Raw genomic sequence first — 19,327 nt, forward strand, 5'->3', positions numbered from 1 at the left:
TTTTTTGTCCTTACTGCAGTGGTTCACAAAATGTAGCAGTTACCCATATTTGTGTTGCTTTTTGTAAGGCTAATAGGTAAACCTCTAGCATGGTTTTCTATAGCAAGAATATATCCAAAGAATCTTTGTATGGGACTCAGGTCACACATCCCAGCTTGTTTCTAGTGAATCTATTTAATCGCTTTAGGTTCTGCCTGCCTGGTAAAGAAATGGTTAACATCCTGCAGCACACATAATTTGTTTTTTAGGCTAATGATATTTTCCTGTGCTTTGTACAAAGTCCTCAGGTATGTATGATTCTGAACACAGAAAGTGTGTGTTTACCCTGTCGGCGTCTTTTTGTTACTGTTTCCTTGGCCAACAATCTGAGTTTTATATTGGTTTCCTTCTCCCGTCCTTTTCATGCTTCATGTTGTGTTTACCCAGCGCTTGCATGAATGGGTGTTCTCAATCACTGAACAGCCTGACCTGCTGAACCAAGTGTTTCTAAATGAACGCATACAGAAACAGGTAAAGAAAAAAAATCCCCAAGGCGCTTGAATTTCCACTTGGCACAGCATTAAGGATAAGTCTTGTTATTCTAGCCCACTTAAATTGCAAACCTTTATAGGTTGTGATCACAAACCAGAAGAAACACTGGCTTGGGCTTCAGGATGTAAAAATGGGCTGATGGCAGAGGAGAAATGACCCTATGAGTGGTGGAAAATTAAGCAGGCTTAAAACAAAAACAAATTGTTGGATTGTATATGCACATGCAAAGAGAAATAGAGGTTTCTATGACTGTTGTTTCATTCCGCTGTCTGTAAGAACTGGCACTGAAATGGCCCTGTTAATTGCATAAGGTAATATATATATATATATATATATATATATGGAGTTTGTAATACAGCATTGTTAATTATATATGTATAAATAATTTAGTTATGCTTTTAAGCAAGAGAGCAGGCTTAAATGTAATTATTTATACAAAGGTCTTTCATTGGCTGCTGCCTTGTTTGGCAGCTCATTGGGACCAGGAAGTAAAATGTGACTTAAGTTTCATTTCCAAATGTTGCCCTGTATAGAACAAGAAATAACCAAAAATGTAGATATTTCCTCATTAGATAAACAGGCAAAATCATGTTAAAAGGGTCTATACGGCCCCTTTAAAGTTTCAGTTAAAAGAGTATATGTAGGTAATATGTATTATGTCTAGAGAAGCAAAACATTTTCCATTGTCTATATATTAAATAAAACAGGTAATTGTTGCCGCTTCCTTTTCTTTTATTCCCCGTAAAAAACGTTCCCCTATTATTTCACATTTTTCCACTGATTGGTTTCTGATCATTTAATAAAATGAACATTAGTCGAAGACAACTGGAGTAAACACAACAATAAGATTTCTACCTCCTTCTGCCAATTCAGCCCTGAATGTAGATTTTGCTCAGGCACCTTCATTGGCACCCGATCAAAATCTTTTAACCTGGCCAATCGGTGTGTCGTCCGATATCTGCAGCTTTCTGCAATATCGGTCGCCTCGCCTCGCCATACACACACCGAATATTGTACGAAACGAGGTTTCATACATATTATCGGTACGTGTATGGCCAGCTTATATTGGACCTTACCATGAAAGTGAAGTCGTCACCACAATGCAACGATCAAAGGAAATTCCAGAAGAGATGAGAAATCATGAGAGATGAGAAAAAATTATTTAAATATGTCAGTCTGAATAGCAAAGCCATTTCTGAGGCTCTGGTATTAGGCTGTTATGTTTAAATGGAGAAGACTTTACGACAGTGGTGAAGCTTCTATCCAACAAACATTGTTCATTGTCCACACTAAGAAAGAGACAGGGAAGAGTTGGGATTCAGGCTATCAACTGCTATCCAAGAGTAACACAAATTCTTGTGTCATATTTGCAAAAAAACACCTGAAGGATCCCAACACAGTCAGTATGAAACATGCAGGTCCAATTATTTCTAATTCAAAGCAAAAACACCATTCCACAGAAAGAATATCATATCAACATGGCAGTACCGTGATAGGGGATGCTTTCCTGCCTCAGCTCCAGGACAACTTTTTCATTATGCAAGGAATCATGAATTCTGCACTGTACCATATAATTTCTAAGAAGAATGTCTGATCATGTCTATAAACTGGAGCCTAAGCACAATTCGGTTATTAATAATGCCTAATCAAAGTATAGCAATGCCCCTAATAGCAATGCTGTGAGAGGACCTGAAACAAACTATTCATGGATGCAAAACCTTCCAGTGTTTTCTAAGATTCCTTAAATGGGCAAACATAAGTGCAATAAATAGGGTTTGCACTGAATATACTTTTTGCCTATAGTTTAATTATGGAACAACTTTTTGTTCAACAATAGGCAAAAAGTATGTTCAGCACAAGCCCTATTTATTGCACTCATATTGAACAAGGGGGTATACTTTCCCTTTAACAGTGATGTGAAAGACTGATATCAAATTAAAGGAAGCACATGTTTCCAATTATTGCTGCTAGGGAAGGTGGGAAACTTCTTATTAGGTTTAAGTGGGCAATTACTTTTTCAATTGGATGATATATGTGTGGAATAAGTTCCTTAAACTTTAGTAAGGTTGTCTTTGTCTAATATTTCATTTTATTTTCATTGTGATACAGGAAATCATGAAGGGGGCGAAAACGTATTCACATCACTGTTGGTTTGTTGAAAGACAAGTTGTCAGTCCCTACACAAACCCTCTGCTCATAGCTTTTTATTATTATTTGGAGAAGAACTGCACCACCCTTGCCTAACCACAAAAAAAATCTATTGTTTGGTATGTACATCCTGTACTTGTGCTATGAAGATGTTAAAAGTTGTAGTTAAATAATGTTTAGCAACCATGTTCAGATCACAGGTATAATATATTAAATTGATGTGTGTTCTGGAAATATCAAGCATGGGTTAAGTGAAAAGTATTAACATAATATCATTAGTGTTTGCCAGCCTTAATAGTGGCCTATTTATTTTAAGTATGCGCAGCCACATTACTTAGAACTGGACCTGGCTACCAGATGTCTGTGTGGTTCCAATAATGTCTTCCCTCCTCACAATGAACCATTCAGTTTAATGGCATAGGTATTACTCAGGCACTGGGCATCCATTTTCATTTACATCAATGATACATAATGGTTCTATTATCAAGCTCGGAAAGAATAATGCATGCTGTGCTGCAGCAGCACGCTAAGAAGTTCTTGGACAAGAGATTACTGAGAAGAATAACAAGTGCTTTAAATGCATTTAACAATAACCTATTTGTGCGCTGAATGTTTCTTAGCTCTGCAATACATTGAAACTATTCAGTATGCAGTCTTCATTTTCGTAAACCATGGAGCACAGGGAGGCACATCTGGACAAATTTATTAAACCTCAGAACTATGTGAGGCTACAGTTTGCACTGTGTTCCTTATTTAACCTTTAATTATACCACTCTATAGCTCTCTCATCACAGCCTCATTCCAGACCAAATAAGCATAGCTTGCCCTCATGTGCAGTAAGGCCCACCACTTCTATTACTTGTACTTACTGCCACATCCCTTATATTTGTTGGTGTGTGGTGTATGGAGGCAGCTTTGTTCTTTTAGTGGTGGCAGGGCACTTGCAGTGGTCTCTAAAGAATATATAAATAGTAATTGAAGTGCAAAGGGTAATATTTCACTGGAGACAATAGTAGAGCAAAGAGCAAGTGTATTTTTAAAAAAAAATAATATAGACCTCCTGTTTATACAGGTCTGTTTATAAGTGATCTTCCCCTTTAACTGTGAGACCTGAGGGCATGTTTTTAATCTGGGCTCTAAGTAATATCCCTTGTCTGTAAACAGGACTTAAAGATATGTACATTGTTGATGGCCCTCTGATCATTTTTGCTACTTATTTTGATATTTCAGATTATAATGCCCCCCATAATATTTAACTTTTATGCTTCCCCAGTAAAAATCCTGGCACAGGAGTACAGGAGGTTAGACTGTACAGGAGGTTAGACTGTAGAGGTTGGGGTTGTTTTCTCTGGAAAAGAGGCGCTTGCGAGGGGACATGATTACTCTGTACAAGTACATTAGAGGGGATTATAGGCAGATGGGGGATGTTCTTTTTTCCCATAAAAACAATCAATGCACCAGAGGTCACCCCTTTAGATTAGAGGAACAGAGCTTCCATTTGAAGCAGCGTAGGTGGGTTTTCATGGTGAGGGCAGTGAGGCTGTGGAATGCCCTTCCTAGAGATGTGGTAATGGCAGATTCTGTTAATGCCTTTAAGAGGGGCCTGGATGAGTTCTTGAACAATCAGAATATCCAAGGCTATTGTGATACTAATATCTACAGTTAGTATTAGTGGTTGTATATATAGTTTATGTATGTGAGTGTATAGATTGGTAGGTGTGGGTTAGGTGTGCTGGGTTTACTTGGATGGGTTGAACTTGATGGACTCTGGTCTTTTTTCCACCCTATGTAACTATGTAACTATGTAACAGGTGGCTCCAATGGCAGAAGGGTTAATTTAAAGGGCTAGAAACAACAAAAAATAATATAGGTTGTTATGCCTTTTTATATAATGAATTGTTACCTTGTATGTGTGTGTAAAAATGAACATTGGCACTTTCAAGGAGATATGGTTAACATTTTAAAATAAAACATTTTTTTGCTTAAACTCTGAATGTTTGGCAGTACAGCCACTAAAACCTAAAAGCCTGGCACATTTAGATGCCCTAGATTTTGCTGTCTGTACATCCTTAGGGCTCACACACACTGGCATTTCTTTTTAAGATAAGCAGTTTTCTATCTACAGGGAGGGGTCCAGTGCTATGCAGTAGGTACTTCTGTAGGTTAGATTGGGGTCTGTTAACTCATGAGTTCCCACACAGGGGAATGCATAAACAAGCTGCCACATAAGATTGCATGGAAACGCATAGTGAAAGAAGTTCAGGTGCTTTATCACCAACGCAACCCACTCAGGATTCCCACGCACTTTTTTTTGTAGGAGATAATTTTATTATAACCAAACCTCCAAACATACTGGATAATCATCCCACTTTGTGGAAAAAGTTGCAAAGCGCTGTTGAAGTGCTAAGCATTTATATAGCTGTTCTTTGTCTGAGATGTTCAGTCTATAATAATACTTTTAATTTAATATTTGATAAATAAATCAGTTTTTAGATCCCTGGGTAAGTGCAAGTCCTTATACTTGTCCTGTGTTCTTCCTTGTTCAGTGACAACCGCAGGACTTGACAACCATATTTCGATGTTTTTTTAGTATGACATTGTTGTTACTGTCATAATACAGGACTGAAGTGGCAGAGAGTTTGGTAGGAGCACAGCAGGCTTTAGGGACACTCTCTGGCTTCATCAGATGAACCTGGAAAGAAAAACACAAATTTCTTCTTACTGGGCATAAGACACATATTTTATTTTTACCTGTTTAAACATAAACACACCAAGGCAAAGTTTACAAAAACCAAAGTCTAAAGAGAGTACGATTCAGTAGAAAGATTATTTTCACTGCATGTGAAGATACTTATTTGAATATTTTCTTTGGCAAAAGAAATTCCAGTTTACATTGGATTCATTATTATTACTTATTTGGAGGCTGGCTCTGATGGAAGTAATTTTTCCTAGATCTGTGAGCTGGTTATAGCATAAGAATAAATACCTGAAGTGCCTGATTATTATTAATAATTATAATAATAAATAGAATATGCAAGTGTGTATGTATAGATTAATAATATTTGGGCTTGGATTCATCATTTAAGAGAAGGGAACAAATATAGATCCAACCACTTCAGACCGAGCTGTCAGTTTATAAACCCATGCATGGGCCTTCCATGCCAGCCTATCCAATAGATTATTTATTTATTTATTTTATGGACAGGTTTAAACATTTTTAAGAAGTCTATCAGACAGGGACCAAAACTTACTGTCTTCTCCCAATGGGCCTGCTTGGGTGCTTATTATGAGGTGACCATTGGCCAGGGGGCCAAAATGATCAGATTAGTCTGATTTAGCCCAGAATGTAGCAAATCAGTGGATCTGCATGCCAAATGAGCGGATCTTATTGTGTATGGCTTTTACCAGGTGGCTGAAAATGCTGGTGACTCTGACTTCTTCAATATAAGCCAAACTAAAGTGTACATGTTCCTCAAGTTCTTTAGCACCTGAAAATGTATTTGATAGCATTTTCAGGTAGCATATTTCCTAGGGTTCCCACTGAAGCTAATGGGAGCCACAGGTGTGAAAACTCCAGGTGGAGGAATGCTACGTGTGACAGTATCCGAAGGGCTCTGCTTATGGGCACATAAAGCTATTCAATTGTTTTTCCTACAGAGCAGTGTGATGCAGTGGAAATGTGAACTCATCCTGAAGACCCATCATGAGGGCAGAGGGGACATGAACTCAATTCAAAAGACCTCTGCTAAACAGTCTGTGGTACATACTTTATCTTCACCTAATCTTCACCTAATTTCATGTTCACCTTGCCGGAAAACTTGTTTTCCCTCTTCCCTATCGGAATGTATGAAAGATTAATTAAAATAAAAATGACAAAGGGGTAGAAAGGCAAAGTGTATTAGCATCAGAGATGGACTGACCCACCTTGAGACCTCCAATAGGTCCCACAGGCTAGCCTGCTTTCATTCTGTGGCCTGCTCCAGGCATTGCAGGTACTTCTCACCCATACACAGTGAACTTGGAGGCAAGAGAGGCAAGAGAAGTAAAGAACCAGAAGGCAAAGGTACAAATATGCAGATCAAATGCACATTTGGCAAGTGTCCCCAATTTGTCAGGACAGACCCTTTAAGAAGACCCAAAAGGGGCAGGGATTATACTAAAGTGCAGGGTTTTGAGCATATGTGTGCCATAACTTTTTTCCTCATTGGAGTCTGAGGGTGGTTTGTTTACTTTGACCTAGCATCCATAATGATATCCCCCCATTCTTAATAAAAAATGCAAAAATAAAGATTTTTTTATGTCCTTATGTAATAAGCTCTACTTCTAAATATGGATTGTGCCTTTAAATTCTTACCAGTGACTGCAGTATGGCGTGATTGGTGGCATTCATGCAGGAGTCCAAGGGAAATGAACATTCACCTTCACAGTAAAAGGCTGAGTAGCCTTGCGGAGCTATCACCCAGTCCTACAGATTAGAAAAATACATTTAATTTTCTCTATGTGTCTATGTGTGTAGATAGGCATTGTTCAGTTGAAAATATATTTACCAGCCATCCCAGGTCCCGAAAGCTGACATACAATTCATGTCTTTTACACACTTGCCTGCTGTCAGTAACATGTAGATGATCTGAAATGAAGAGATATTTACAGTGACCACAAAGAAGTGGTTTTATGAATGTTTTGCCGTGAAAGCAAAGGGAAAATACTGCTAGGTACAAATATAAAAATTAAATCTGCCAAGCAAACACCTTAAAAAGGTTAAAGGAGAAGGAAAGGCTAATAAAGAGTTAATCTCAAGCTACAGGCATACCTTTAATTCTCTCAATAGTGCCCTTAAAGGAACAGTAACACCAAAAAATGAAAGAGCTTTAAAGTAATAAAAATATAATGCACTGTTGCACTGCACTGGTAAAACTGGTGTGGTTGCTACAGTAACACTACTATAATTTATATAATAAGCTGCTGTGTAGCCACGGGGGCAGCCATTCAAGCTGGAAAAAAGGAGAAAAGGCACAGGTTACATTGCAGATAACAGATAAGTTCTGTAGAATACAATAGTGTTTTATCTGTTATCTGCTATGTGCCTGTGCCTTTTCTCCTTTGAATGGCTGCCTCCATGGCTACATAGCAGCTTATTTATATAAATTATAGTAGACTTTCTGAAATGAACACACAACTTTTACCAGTGCAGGGCAGCAGCACATTATATTTTAGTTACTTTTATACACTTTCATTTTTTGGTGTTACTGTTCCTTTAAGTCTCCCCATATTTCTCCCGTTCAGATGATCAGAAGCCTCATAGGAAAAAAAAACGCTGAGCTCTGTAAAGAATGTTCCCATAATGCCTCACTCCTGCACGGAGACCAAGACCGGTGTACATGCTCAGTTTGTAAGGCTATGGGGCTGATTTACTAAGACACGAATTCCGACCGAATTGGAAAAATTCCGATTGGAAAACGAACATTTTGCGACTTTTTCGTATTTTTTGCGATTTTTTCGGCGCCTTTACGACTTTTCGGAAATTATCGCGACTTTTTCGTTACCAATACGATTTGCGCGAAAAAACACGAGTTTTTCGTAGCCATTCCGAAAGTTGCGATTTTTTCGTAGCGTTAAAACTTGCGCGAAAAGTTGCGCTTTTTTCGTAGCGTTAAAACTTAAAAGGCGCAACGTTTTGCGCAAGTTTTAACACTACGAAAAAATCGCAACTTTTTGCGCAAGTTTTAACGCTACTAAAAATCGCAACTTTCGGAATGGCTACGAAAAACTCGCGTTTTTCCACAAAAATCGTATTGGTAACGAAAAAGTCGCGACAATTTTCCGAAAAAATCGCAAAATACCGATCATTACGAAAAAAACGCAATCGGACGCATTCGGCCCGTTCGTGAGTAAGTAAATGGGCCCCTATAAGTCAGCTTCCTGCTAATTGGCTCAGATCCACATTCCTAAGGGGGGGAGTGAGTTTTTAGCATTCTTGAGGGAGGAGGGAGCAGGAGAGAGCTGCATGTCTCTGGTACAGGAAAACAGAGACAACAAATCTTTTGACAGAGAACTCAGCACAGCGTTTCTGTGAGTGCTTATGGCTGTATTTACATAGACCTTTCTGATAAAGCTTACTTAGTTTTTACCTTTCCTTCTCCTTGAAATGCATTACTTCATTTTGTTTCACCCAGTCGTTTGTCTCTGTAAGTTAAACACCCACTAAAATGGGGCAAGATCCTCCTTCTTTCTGTTTTATTTTAATATATGGCTGTTTATGTGGTATGGAACTATATATTTATTTAGTTACACTATTCCTCTTTGTGGACTATTAATGTATTATAAGAATTGTACACAAATAGGGCTATTTAAATACCATTTTTTAATAGAGTTACCAAGTCACTGATACAAGTCTAGAAATAAAATCCAGTTAGTAGGGCTACACCGATTGAAATTCAATTTAAATTCACTTAGTGCAGTCCTGCAACATGTATTTATTAGAATACATGTTCAAGTGATCTGGTATCTCTAGATTATATATATATACACACACACAAATGTGCACAATACAGGAAAGTGCTCTAATAACAGATTTTTCAATGGACCAGTGGATGAATAAGAAGGTCTCCAACCCAATGCCACCCAACCACAAAACAAAGCATCCACAACAGGTAGATTGTCAGGCATTGGACTGTAACATTACATCTGAGTATGTCTTCAGTTAAATGGGCCTTAGTAGTATTATTATTATCAACAACACATATTAATAAAGCACCAACATATTCAGCCTCCTTTACCAGACTTTTCTTCTATCATTACCCTTCTCCTTGTCCTCAACTTCCCACCCACCCTAAACCCTTGTTCCAGCCCCATCCTCCCTAAAACCCATTTCATGATTTCTCCATTTTTATGACATATTTATGAAATGTCTGACTGTATTCATGTTTTCCCCAATGTTATGTAATGCATACTGTGAATTTGCTAGGTTCGTTTACCTACACTTACATTTATGTAAACCAAATAATAACGTATAATTTAAAAATGAGGGGGAAACCAGGTCAAGGCAGTGTCACAAAAGCCAAGAGACTTGAGAGTGTGGAGGAGGAGAGGGTGATTGATGGTGTTAGAAGTTGCTAAGGGATAACTGTTGTACACAAAAGTGCCAAACAATAAAGGTGAATAAAGGTTTAATTTTACACTTGACTCTGCTTCTGCTTCCATGGTTCCCAGCTGTGGAAAAGTACTGAGGATCTACTCCCGGTATCATTTTTTTTATATAAGAAAAACAAGGCTTCACACCAACAACAATCTGTAAATGTGCTCTACAATCATACATGTAGCAAATCAAAAAGGATTTAATCATTTGGGGAATATTATAGGTGGAACTGTGTGTAGGAGGCTACATAATTGATTTAGAAAATAAACATTACCATTTATTTATATGGTGGCAGAAAGTTACGCAGCTCTTTACATCTAATTTATAATGAACAGCTGTCTTATATAACATTTTGTTCCACCTTGTTTCGTTTTATATTACTGTTTCATGTCCCTGTTAGCCAGTCTCCAGAATATCCATATTGGTGAATCATTTGATAAATTGAGGTTAATTATAATTTCCAGAATTTCCAGTTTTGAACTGGGATTATGTCTGACATCCACCACAGTATAAATACAGTTACAGTGTGATATCCATTAGATCCACCTTATATATCATTAGAAATTCATACATATCATGTATTATTCATTATGAAGACTTAAGAATCCTGTTAACATTGAGAGGTTTAATATATTTAAATGACAGATTCCATATTTTAAATTAGGAGGAATGGGTGCCCACAAGGAAGCCTGTTCATTTTAACTGTTTAATATTGCTGTTATCAGGTTTCTTCATAAATGAATGCGACTCTACATGAGACTCTACATGAGAAACTGAAAATATATATCATGGAGCCCATCTGTCCACAGTTATGAAAACACATAGGGTTAAAAATAAAATTGATTTTATTGAGCCTATTAAATGATTTTGTTTCCTGAGTCAATGTAAAGATACCTTGTTTTTATAAACAACACATTTTTTATATCTACTTTATTATGTTAATGCATCTAAAGTTGACCTGTTATAAAATTAAAATCCCATAATAAACAATAATTGGACTTGACAGGAAGGAAATAGATACTGTAGAACTGCATCAATGCAAGATGCTAGGAAAGTAAAAAATGTCCTATATTATTGAAAGTACTTACCAAGAATGCCAGGAAGTTTATTGGGATGCGGTAAGTCATGTTTCTTCTGTTGCCTTTTCCTGAGCTGTTTGACTGCCCGTGCTGATCTGATTTGATTGCGACTAACCCGGAAAAATGTGACCATAAATGGCTGTTTCGAACGTGGTGCTCGTCTTCCTAAGATGCCTGCTATACCTGGGTCAATACTTTGTCCTGTTGAATCAATAAATAATAAAATAAATCATTTTAGATTTCATTCTGGTTCATTTGGAATGTTTTTATTTATATACAATATGAAAAGGAAATGACTGCAATACAGTAGTTGTGCCTCTACATTACACTATATACAATTGCCCATAATTTATTTCTATATGTTATAGCCTGCTTATTCAGGTGCTATTGACTGCTGGTTTGTGTGTTTTTGGCTTGGGGAAGAGAAGGCAAGAAGTTCCCAAATGCACTTATTTTAGGAACAGGATTAAGGCCACTAGAGAAGGACCATATTGTGAAAATAACTTACTCTTGTTTGTGCTAATACATCATGATTATTGGCTGACACTCATGGCCCTCCTTCAAGTCTGTGCTAGACAGTGGAAAGTGCATACAATGCAGTAGTCAATGTTGTCCTAATAGCGTTTAATAATGCTGACTGCACAGGTTGGACTGCTCTTATATGAACACACTTGCAAGTGATGGGGGATATGGCTGAACAGAAGGTCTGGGATTATTAACTGGTGTTGAAAAATGGGTGGTTAGGCAGGACATAAGTGGCTGAACTTAAATATTGCCCTGGAGCCATTGGGCCTTTAGATATAACACTGCTAGTTAACAAAGTTCATAAGCACAGGCAAAAATATTTATAATTGAGTAAAATACTTAGAACAATCAACATCATTTTCCATCTGTTTCACCATTATGCTACTGTTAGGATCATTAACAGAGAGCACTAAACAAAGCCTAAACACTTCAAATAATGGGCAGTTTTAAGAAACCACAAAGTGGGCATTTTCTCTATGCCCCCTACATCAAACCAGAAAAATAGCAAATAAGTGATAGCTATTTTAGCAGATTACAAAATGCAAGCCTTTGGGACTGCTTAGGACTCTTTTTCAGGCATGGTTTATAAGCAGTCCTGCAAGCTTGCCCTTTGTCATTTACAAAATTAGTCAATAAGGGTATCACTTATTCTACATTTTCCTGCTTTAATCAATAGCTTATATGTATTCCCCACTACATTAGAGAACCCCACTACTAACTTTCTACTAACTCCTGCCCTTGTCTAAATGGTAGCTTCCAATCAATGAGTGCTATCAATTTAAGATTTACATTAACTATACTGATGACTAAATGCAGTGCAACTGCAGACCTATACAACATAAGATATGCATTATGTATTCTACAATTTTGTGTATAAATTGTGTGTACGTTCACTTTTAGGGGTTACGTAATAAGTGCCACTTAGCTTGCCCAGGTGCTGTAACCTATAGCAACCAATCAGCAGGTAGCATTTACTGGTCACCTGTTGAAAAGAAAACACGGTGTTAGTTGCTATGAGTTACTGCCTCTGGGAAAACTTAGTGCTTTTTTAATACATATATAAGTCAGAGAATGGAATATGCCCCACTGGATATGTTAAGGAAACACAAAAAAACAGGAATGCTTTTGGACCTGCCGCCCAGTGTCATCCTCCCGTACCATGCTCACCCCCTGTGCTCAGTCTGGGTGAGCCAATGCAGGATTACTAGTGTAGAGAGTGTGGCTGTGCTCTTTACACTTAAAGGAATGAATTTCTGGTAATCAAACTCTTAGGGGGGAATTCACAAAAGTGGAGAAAGCCCTTTTTTGGAGTAAAAGTGGTGGAAAAACTGGTGGAAAACACTTTCTCCAGATTCACAGAAAACAGAAATCCGCCTAAATTCTTACTCAACCACCACTTTTTTGGTGAAAGAAAGACAGTTTACAGACACTTTTGTGAATTTGTCATTTAAACGACATTTATACGACATTTTAACAACATTTTTTCCCGACATTTTCAAGATGGAGTAAAGCTCAGTGTAACTCTGTTAGATCAATTCTAAGCTCTTCTGTTTTGTTTTGTTTCCTCCAGTCTCCATTTCAGACCTAAGGTAGGGGCCCCATTGGGGAATCGTTAACATACAGTGGCTTGCAAAAGTATTTGGCCCCTTGAACTTTTCCACATTTCGTCACATTACAGCCACAAACATGAATCAATTTTATTGGAATTCCACGTGAAAGACCAATACAAAGTGGTGTACACGTGAGAAGTGGAACGAAAATCATACATGATTCCAAACATTTTTTACAAATAAATAACTGCAAAGTTGGGTGTGCGTAATTATTCAGCCCCCTGAGTCAATACTTTGTAGAATCACCTTTTGCTGCAATTACAGCTGCCAGGCTTTTAGGGTATGTCTCTACCAGCTTTGCACATCTAGAGACTGAAATCCTTGCCCATTCTTCTGCAAAACAGCTCCAGCTCAGTCAGATTAGATGGACAGTGTTTGTGAACAGCAGTTTTCAGATCTTGCCACAGATTCTCGATTGGATTTAGATCTGGACTTTGACTGGGCCATTCTAACACATGGATATGTTTTGTTTTAAACCATTCCATTGTTGCCCTGGCTTTATGTTTCAAGTCTTTTGCAGACTCCAAGAGGTTTTCTTCCAAGATTGGAATCATGTATGATTTTCGTTCCACTTCTCACGTGTACACCACTTTGTATTGGTCTTTCACGTGGAATTCCAATAAAATTGATTCATGTTTGTGGCTGTAATGTGACAAAATGTGGAAAAGTTCAAGGGGGCCGAATACTTTTGCAAGCCACTGTATTAATGGGGATTAGCAGCTTATTGTTAGGGGACAAGTTTCTGTCTAACCCTAGAACAATAGGTGCAAAAAGCCTCATTAACATTATATAAACAAGTAAAACACTGATTAAAAAAAGTTAAATTTATACCTAAAAAGTTTTTACTTTTATAATATATATTATTTATATATATAAAAAGTTTTTACCTTACATTTACATAATTATGCAAATTTTAGCTTAATCAATGACGCAATAATAACATTTTGTGTGAATATATTGTAAACATTTTTATTAAAATTTGCCCAGTTTGTGATGCGACCCCTGACTGGACAGTGTTTTGGCAAATGGAACCTGACCCCTTTATTATTTATTTTGTATAAAGATGCAAAGGCAATTCGCTGCTCAGAGTTCATTAGTAATCCATTTAGATACATGAGCCGTGGCTGCTTGGGAATCAGTGTAGCCTGCAACATACTCAATACTGGGGCAGTTGTCTGGACAAAACAGCTAAATGGTTAGCGTACCCCCTGCTGAACTATATTCTGGCTGAAGAGTTACTGATAATGCATAGAAGTAGGGTGAATCTCCTGTACCATATACCAGCAGGGGATAACAGATAGCGCTCACAGGATATCGCCTGTATTACATACCATCTGGGCACTATTATACGGCTCAGGGAATATCTCCATTACTCTCCTATCAGCTCCCCAGTGTAGATTCTGTTCTATGATGATTTCCATATATCCTAATCAAATTCCCAAAAATAACCCTAAAATGCACTTGCACATTGTCCCTGTGCTGCAGCTCAGCTCACCTATCAATTGGCTTCTTATTGCCAGTGATAAGAAACGGATTTTCGCTGTGACAGTTGCTTTCAGCTGCCATAGACAGCACAATTCCCTTAAAAATGCAAAGAGAGGATTTGTGGAAAATGTAAATGCAGCCACTGAAAAAAAAATCTGGACGTCGCTCCACCAGCCTATTTCTAAAGGCTGATATCTTCACGTTGGGAGGTTATGTGACTGTGCCCAGGGCAGTCACGAGGTGGACCCCGGAGGAGGGAATTGAACCTGCAACCCCGTCGTCACAGGGCGGTCTCCCTACCCCTAGGCTATCCTACCTCCTCCCACTTATAGGATGTTTTTTATTTGCTACATAGTGGCAGTTGGTGTATTCTAACTGAGAAGCCTGATGTTTGCTCAAGACCTATATAACTAGGGGGACTGTTTAATAAGTAGGGAGAATGAATCCTCCATTTATCAACATTCTCTGAGAAAGTTGATAAGTGAGCCTCATTGACATTTTATAAACAAGTAAAACACTGATTAAACAAACAGTTGAATTGATATGGTTTATATAAAAAAGTTTTTCCCTCACATTTGCATTGTTATGCTAGTTTTAGCTTAATGAATGGGGCAATAATAACATTTTAAATGAATATATTCATTTTTATTTAAAGGAAAATTAAAGCCTCTCAGGCAAAATTTTAGTTTTAGCAGCAGTGCCCCCTCTTTAAAGGACAAGGCAACTCAAAATATAATTTTTTGCCTATTAAAAGAAACCAAAATTCTAAGCAGCTTTGCAATATACATTTATTACAAGTTTGTAATGGTTTTTGAGTTATTTGTATTTATAATTGCTATTACAAGCAGTAATGAGTAGGGGCTAGAGAATAAGTTATTTAGACCCTTAAATCTTGTTACAGAAGTGGAATTACACAGAAATATAGAAAAAATGATAGATTGTCCTGAAAAAATGATGTATAGTTTCCCTGTGCAAACTAAAATTACCCCTCAGGAAATGGCATATGAAATGCAAAATCCTGCTGGTAAAATCCTTATTCCAAGGCTCCTGTAGCTGTGGGACTGGGTTTGATGGCACCGACAGATTTACTAACAGCTAAAGGCAAATTCATAAAAAAAATGTCGGGAAAATGACAAAATCTGAAAACTGTCTGCTTAAAAGACAAATTCACAAAAGTGGAGATAGATGTTTGTGAATTAGGTGGAAAATCCGACAAATCTATCTCCACTTTTATTTTGTCGGAATATCACCACTTTTGTGAATTCCCCCCTTAGTGGCAATATTGAGACAAAGTAAAAGTGGAGATAGATTTGACAGATTTTTTACCTTATTCACAAACTTCTGTCTCCAGAATTGTCTGTGAATTTGTCTTTTAAACAGACAGTTTTCAGATTTTGTCTTTTAGAAGACATTTTACCAACATTTTTTCTGAATTTGTCTTTAGCTCTTATTAAATCTGTCGGCCTACCATGAAACCAAGTCCCACATCTACAGAATTTTTGTATGTCTGGCCAGCTTGGCCCAGCACTGATTTTATGTAGATTTCTGACTTATATGCAGGGCTGTATTTATATATATAGGCTCCCTAGGGCGGCATGTTTTGGGGGGGGGGCCCTTGTGTGCCTATATATTAGAGTGAGGGGTGGGGAGTGCCAGTGTGCATGTGCTGCTTGCTGATCACCAAGATGGCTGCTGGAAACAGAAGTGACACAGCTAAAGCTGGTGGCCAATGTTCTCAAGCAGTTTTTTGGTTTGGGACATTTTATAGACCAAAGAGATTCTGGGAACAAATTCCTTAAGACTCTTAAACAAATCCCATTTACATGGGTTTATCCTATAGGCTAAAGCTCACCCACTGGGTTTTTGAAGCAAAAGCCAGGATAATAGCTGATTTCCAACTATAGACCAGTTTTGCCCTTCTTAGGGCTCATCAGTGTAGAGCAGGGTTTATGTAGAGCCAGGAGTGGGGATTCACAAACAAGTCAAAAGGGTTGAGGAGACCGCCTCATGCGTATGCAAATAGACCAAAGGGATTCTGGGAACAAATTCCTTAAGGCTCTTAAAAAAATCCCATTTACATGGGTTTAGCCTATAGGCTAAAGGTCACCAAGGGCGAAACCGGTCTGTAGTTGGGAATCTGATCAGCTATTATCCTGGCTTTTGCTTCAAAAACCCAGTGGGTAAGCTTTAGCCTATAGGATAAACCCATGTAAATGGGATTTTTTTTAAGAGCCTTAAGGAATTTGTTCCCAGCATCCCTTTGGTCTATTTTCATACATATGAGGCAGTCTCCTCAACCCCTTTGGACATTTTATAGTGGCACAGATAGGTTGGGGCAAGTGTCAGTGAAGTGATTACAGATGGGGCACTGCTGCTAAAACTAAAAATTTGCCAGGGATGCTTTTGTTTTCCTTTAAATAAAGATGTATTCAATATTTTACTAAACTAGCATAATAATGCAAATGTGAGATAAAAACATTTTATATATAAGATTGTATAGATTACACTTTTTTGTTTAATCCATGTTTTACTTGTTTTTGAAAATGTTAATGAGGCATTTTGCACCTATTGTTCTATGGTTAAGGAGGCCATACACATTCAGATTTTAGTCTTCTTCCGACAAATAACAAATTGGTCCCCTGAGGATATTGTCAAATACACAATATATGTGCAGATTTTGTCCAATTGATTAAACAACTGATCGCCATGGTACAAAAATTACAGGGAGGATAATATGGAGCCCACACAAGGTCCAAAAATCATATGTTTAATATGATTATAACGGTGTGTGTATGGCTAGCTTAAAACAAAAACTGACAATAGGCGGCTGATCCTCATTAATATGCTAATGACGCTCAATGGTGCCCCTACAAGAGGTGTAAAGTGAAGACTGGGGGAAACAAGTAGATGATTTGAGAATTGACATGGGGTGAAGAGTTTCACTGAGCTTTACTCCATTTTTAAAATGTTTAAAATGGGATTTTGTGCCATTTTTTTTGTTTAAAAGCCAAATTCACAGAAGTGTCTGTAAATTTTACTGTCATGCACCAAAAACTAAAAAATTGCAGGCGAGTTGTAAGTTAGACGGATTTCTGTTTGGAAATATGGAGAAAGCTTTTTACACCAGTTTTACCACCACTTTTACTCCAAAAAGAGCTATTTCAACTTTTGTGAATTCTCCCCTAAAAGTTTTGCTACCCTCTAGTAAAGTGCACCTAAAATGACACTATTTCAAAGTGTAAAATTACTAAAAATATTAAGCCTCAAAATATAAAGTTAACTTCAAATTTAATCAAAAGCTGACTTGTTTACATGCTTGAGAAGGACTGAGAAACGTGCCCATATGCCAGTTGCCAGTTTCCCCCAGTGTGTTTGTTCGCCATACCTTGATCAGTCTCCACATAGAGACGGATTCCTAAGTTATTTTTGGAGTTGAGTAACCAGTGATTACTGGCAGCTGTGACATCAAACACCAACCACCCTTCATCCCCAGCCAGGGTGCTTTCATGGTCCAGTAGGGTTAATTCCGGCTCCCTATGAAGAGAATGGTCTGGAGTTACAATAAGGCATTCAGCAGGATTATACAAAGGGAAGTAGAGGAGAATATGTACCTATGGCCCCTTTCCTTCTTTATCTCAAAAAGACTGATGTGAAGTGTGCGATTTAGATTACGTAAAAAGCTGCGCATCTTGAATAGGCGGAACTCTGCTACCGTCACAGACTCCCCTGTGGGGATTTGGGTCATGTCAAACTTGAACTCTTTCCAGTAGGGCTTCTGTTGGAAGATATCTCTGTCGTGTTCAACTGGAAAAGAAATGGCAGGTTTGAATTGCACTCAGCCCTACTGTGCTGTAAGACACATTGCTTGCTCCCAGTCTGAGGTTTGTGGCTACAAGCCCTACCTAGGTTATTTTTAGATGATCTTTATTTCCAAATCCAAGTATTTTTTTTGTTTTTTTTCCGCTCTATATGAGAATTGGTTATATTGCATGACTGTTATAGATAAGGACTGCTTTTATACCTTTTATATGATATAGAATATAAATATATATAAATATATAGAATACCATTTTGATAAATCATCCTTTCCATTGTTGAACAACAACAGGGGACAAAAATAACCCACACTTGTAATTGTACTTTCAAAATAAAATCTGTACTGGACATTGTGTATCTTGTAATCTCCAACAGGCAGGGCCTTCTTTGGATGTGGAAACCACATGGGGCTGTGGCCTGGCTTTGTCATCTAAACAACTGAACAGTAAAAGGGTAAATATGATTATATTTTGATTTCTAGGTTTTTTGTTTTTTTTACTCTTCTGCGGTAGAATTTATTTATTTTCACGTTTCCCTCAAAATGTGCTTTTGAAAATGCCACACTGAATTATTTATTTTGATTGTTTTCTTCTGGGCTCATAAATATTGTATTTTTCCTTAAGGTGCAGGAGCTGCGTCCTAATACACTGTTATGAAATAACAATAGGGTCTATACACAGAATATGCTAATTTGTGGAATCGTAGCCGAAATACCCAATATTCCAAAGCTCAGAATCCATTTCCTCCCCAGAGAATAAAGTAATGAGTTTACATTTGGAAATTCTTTTATGTGGTTTGCAAAACAGAAATCTTTGCCAAATGTTGACATATATTGAAAACGACTGTAAATACACATAGGATGTATACTGTAGCTAGAAGATAGAACTTATTATAAAATAACAAACATAGTAAGCCAGGGTAACCTTTTTTTCTTCAAAATTATAAATACTTTATTTTTTGCATCATTTCAAACATGCATATTGGAGCCAGAAAAGCAT

General features: G+C 37.5%; 1 protein-coding gene across 1 annotated transcript in view; it reads right to left on the reverse strand.

Moving 5' to 3' along the window:
- Window positions 1-4,972: 4,972 nt before the first annotated feature.
- The window catches only part of bmp8 (bone morphogenetic protein 8 (osteogenic protein 2)), a 34,685-nt gene continuing 20,330 nt past the window's right edge, over window positions 4,973-19,327 (reverse strand). Inside the window, exons 2-7 of the mRNA XM_002941651.5 lie at window positions 18,125-18,317; window positions 17,899-18,047; window positions 10,903-11,094; window positions 7,227-7,306; window positions 7,034-7,144; window positions 4,973-5,371 (exon numbers count right to left, since the gene is read on the reverse strand). Coding sequence (XP_002941697.3) covers window positions 5,222-5,371; window positions 7,034-7,144; window positions 7,227-7,306; window positions 10,903-11,094; window positions 17,899-18,047; window positions 18,125-18,317 — 875 coding nt within the window. The 3' untranslated portion in view covers window positions 4,973-5,221. The remainder of the gene's footprint in view (window positions 5,372-7,033; window positions 7,145-7,226; window positions 7,307-10,902; window positions 11,095-17,898; window positions 18,048-18,124; window positions 18,318-19,327) is intronic.

The sequence above is a fragment of the Xenopus tropicalis genome, chromosome 2, assembly GCF_000004195.4.
Source record: "Xenopus tropicalis strain Nigerian chromosome 2, UCB_Xtro_10.0, whole genome shotgun sequence".
Classification (NCBI taxonomy): Eukaryota; Metazoa; Chordata; class Amphibia; order Anura; family Pipidae; genus Xenopus; species Xenopus tropicalis.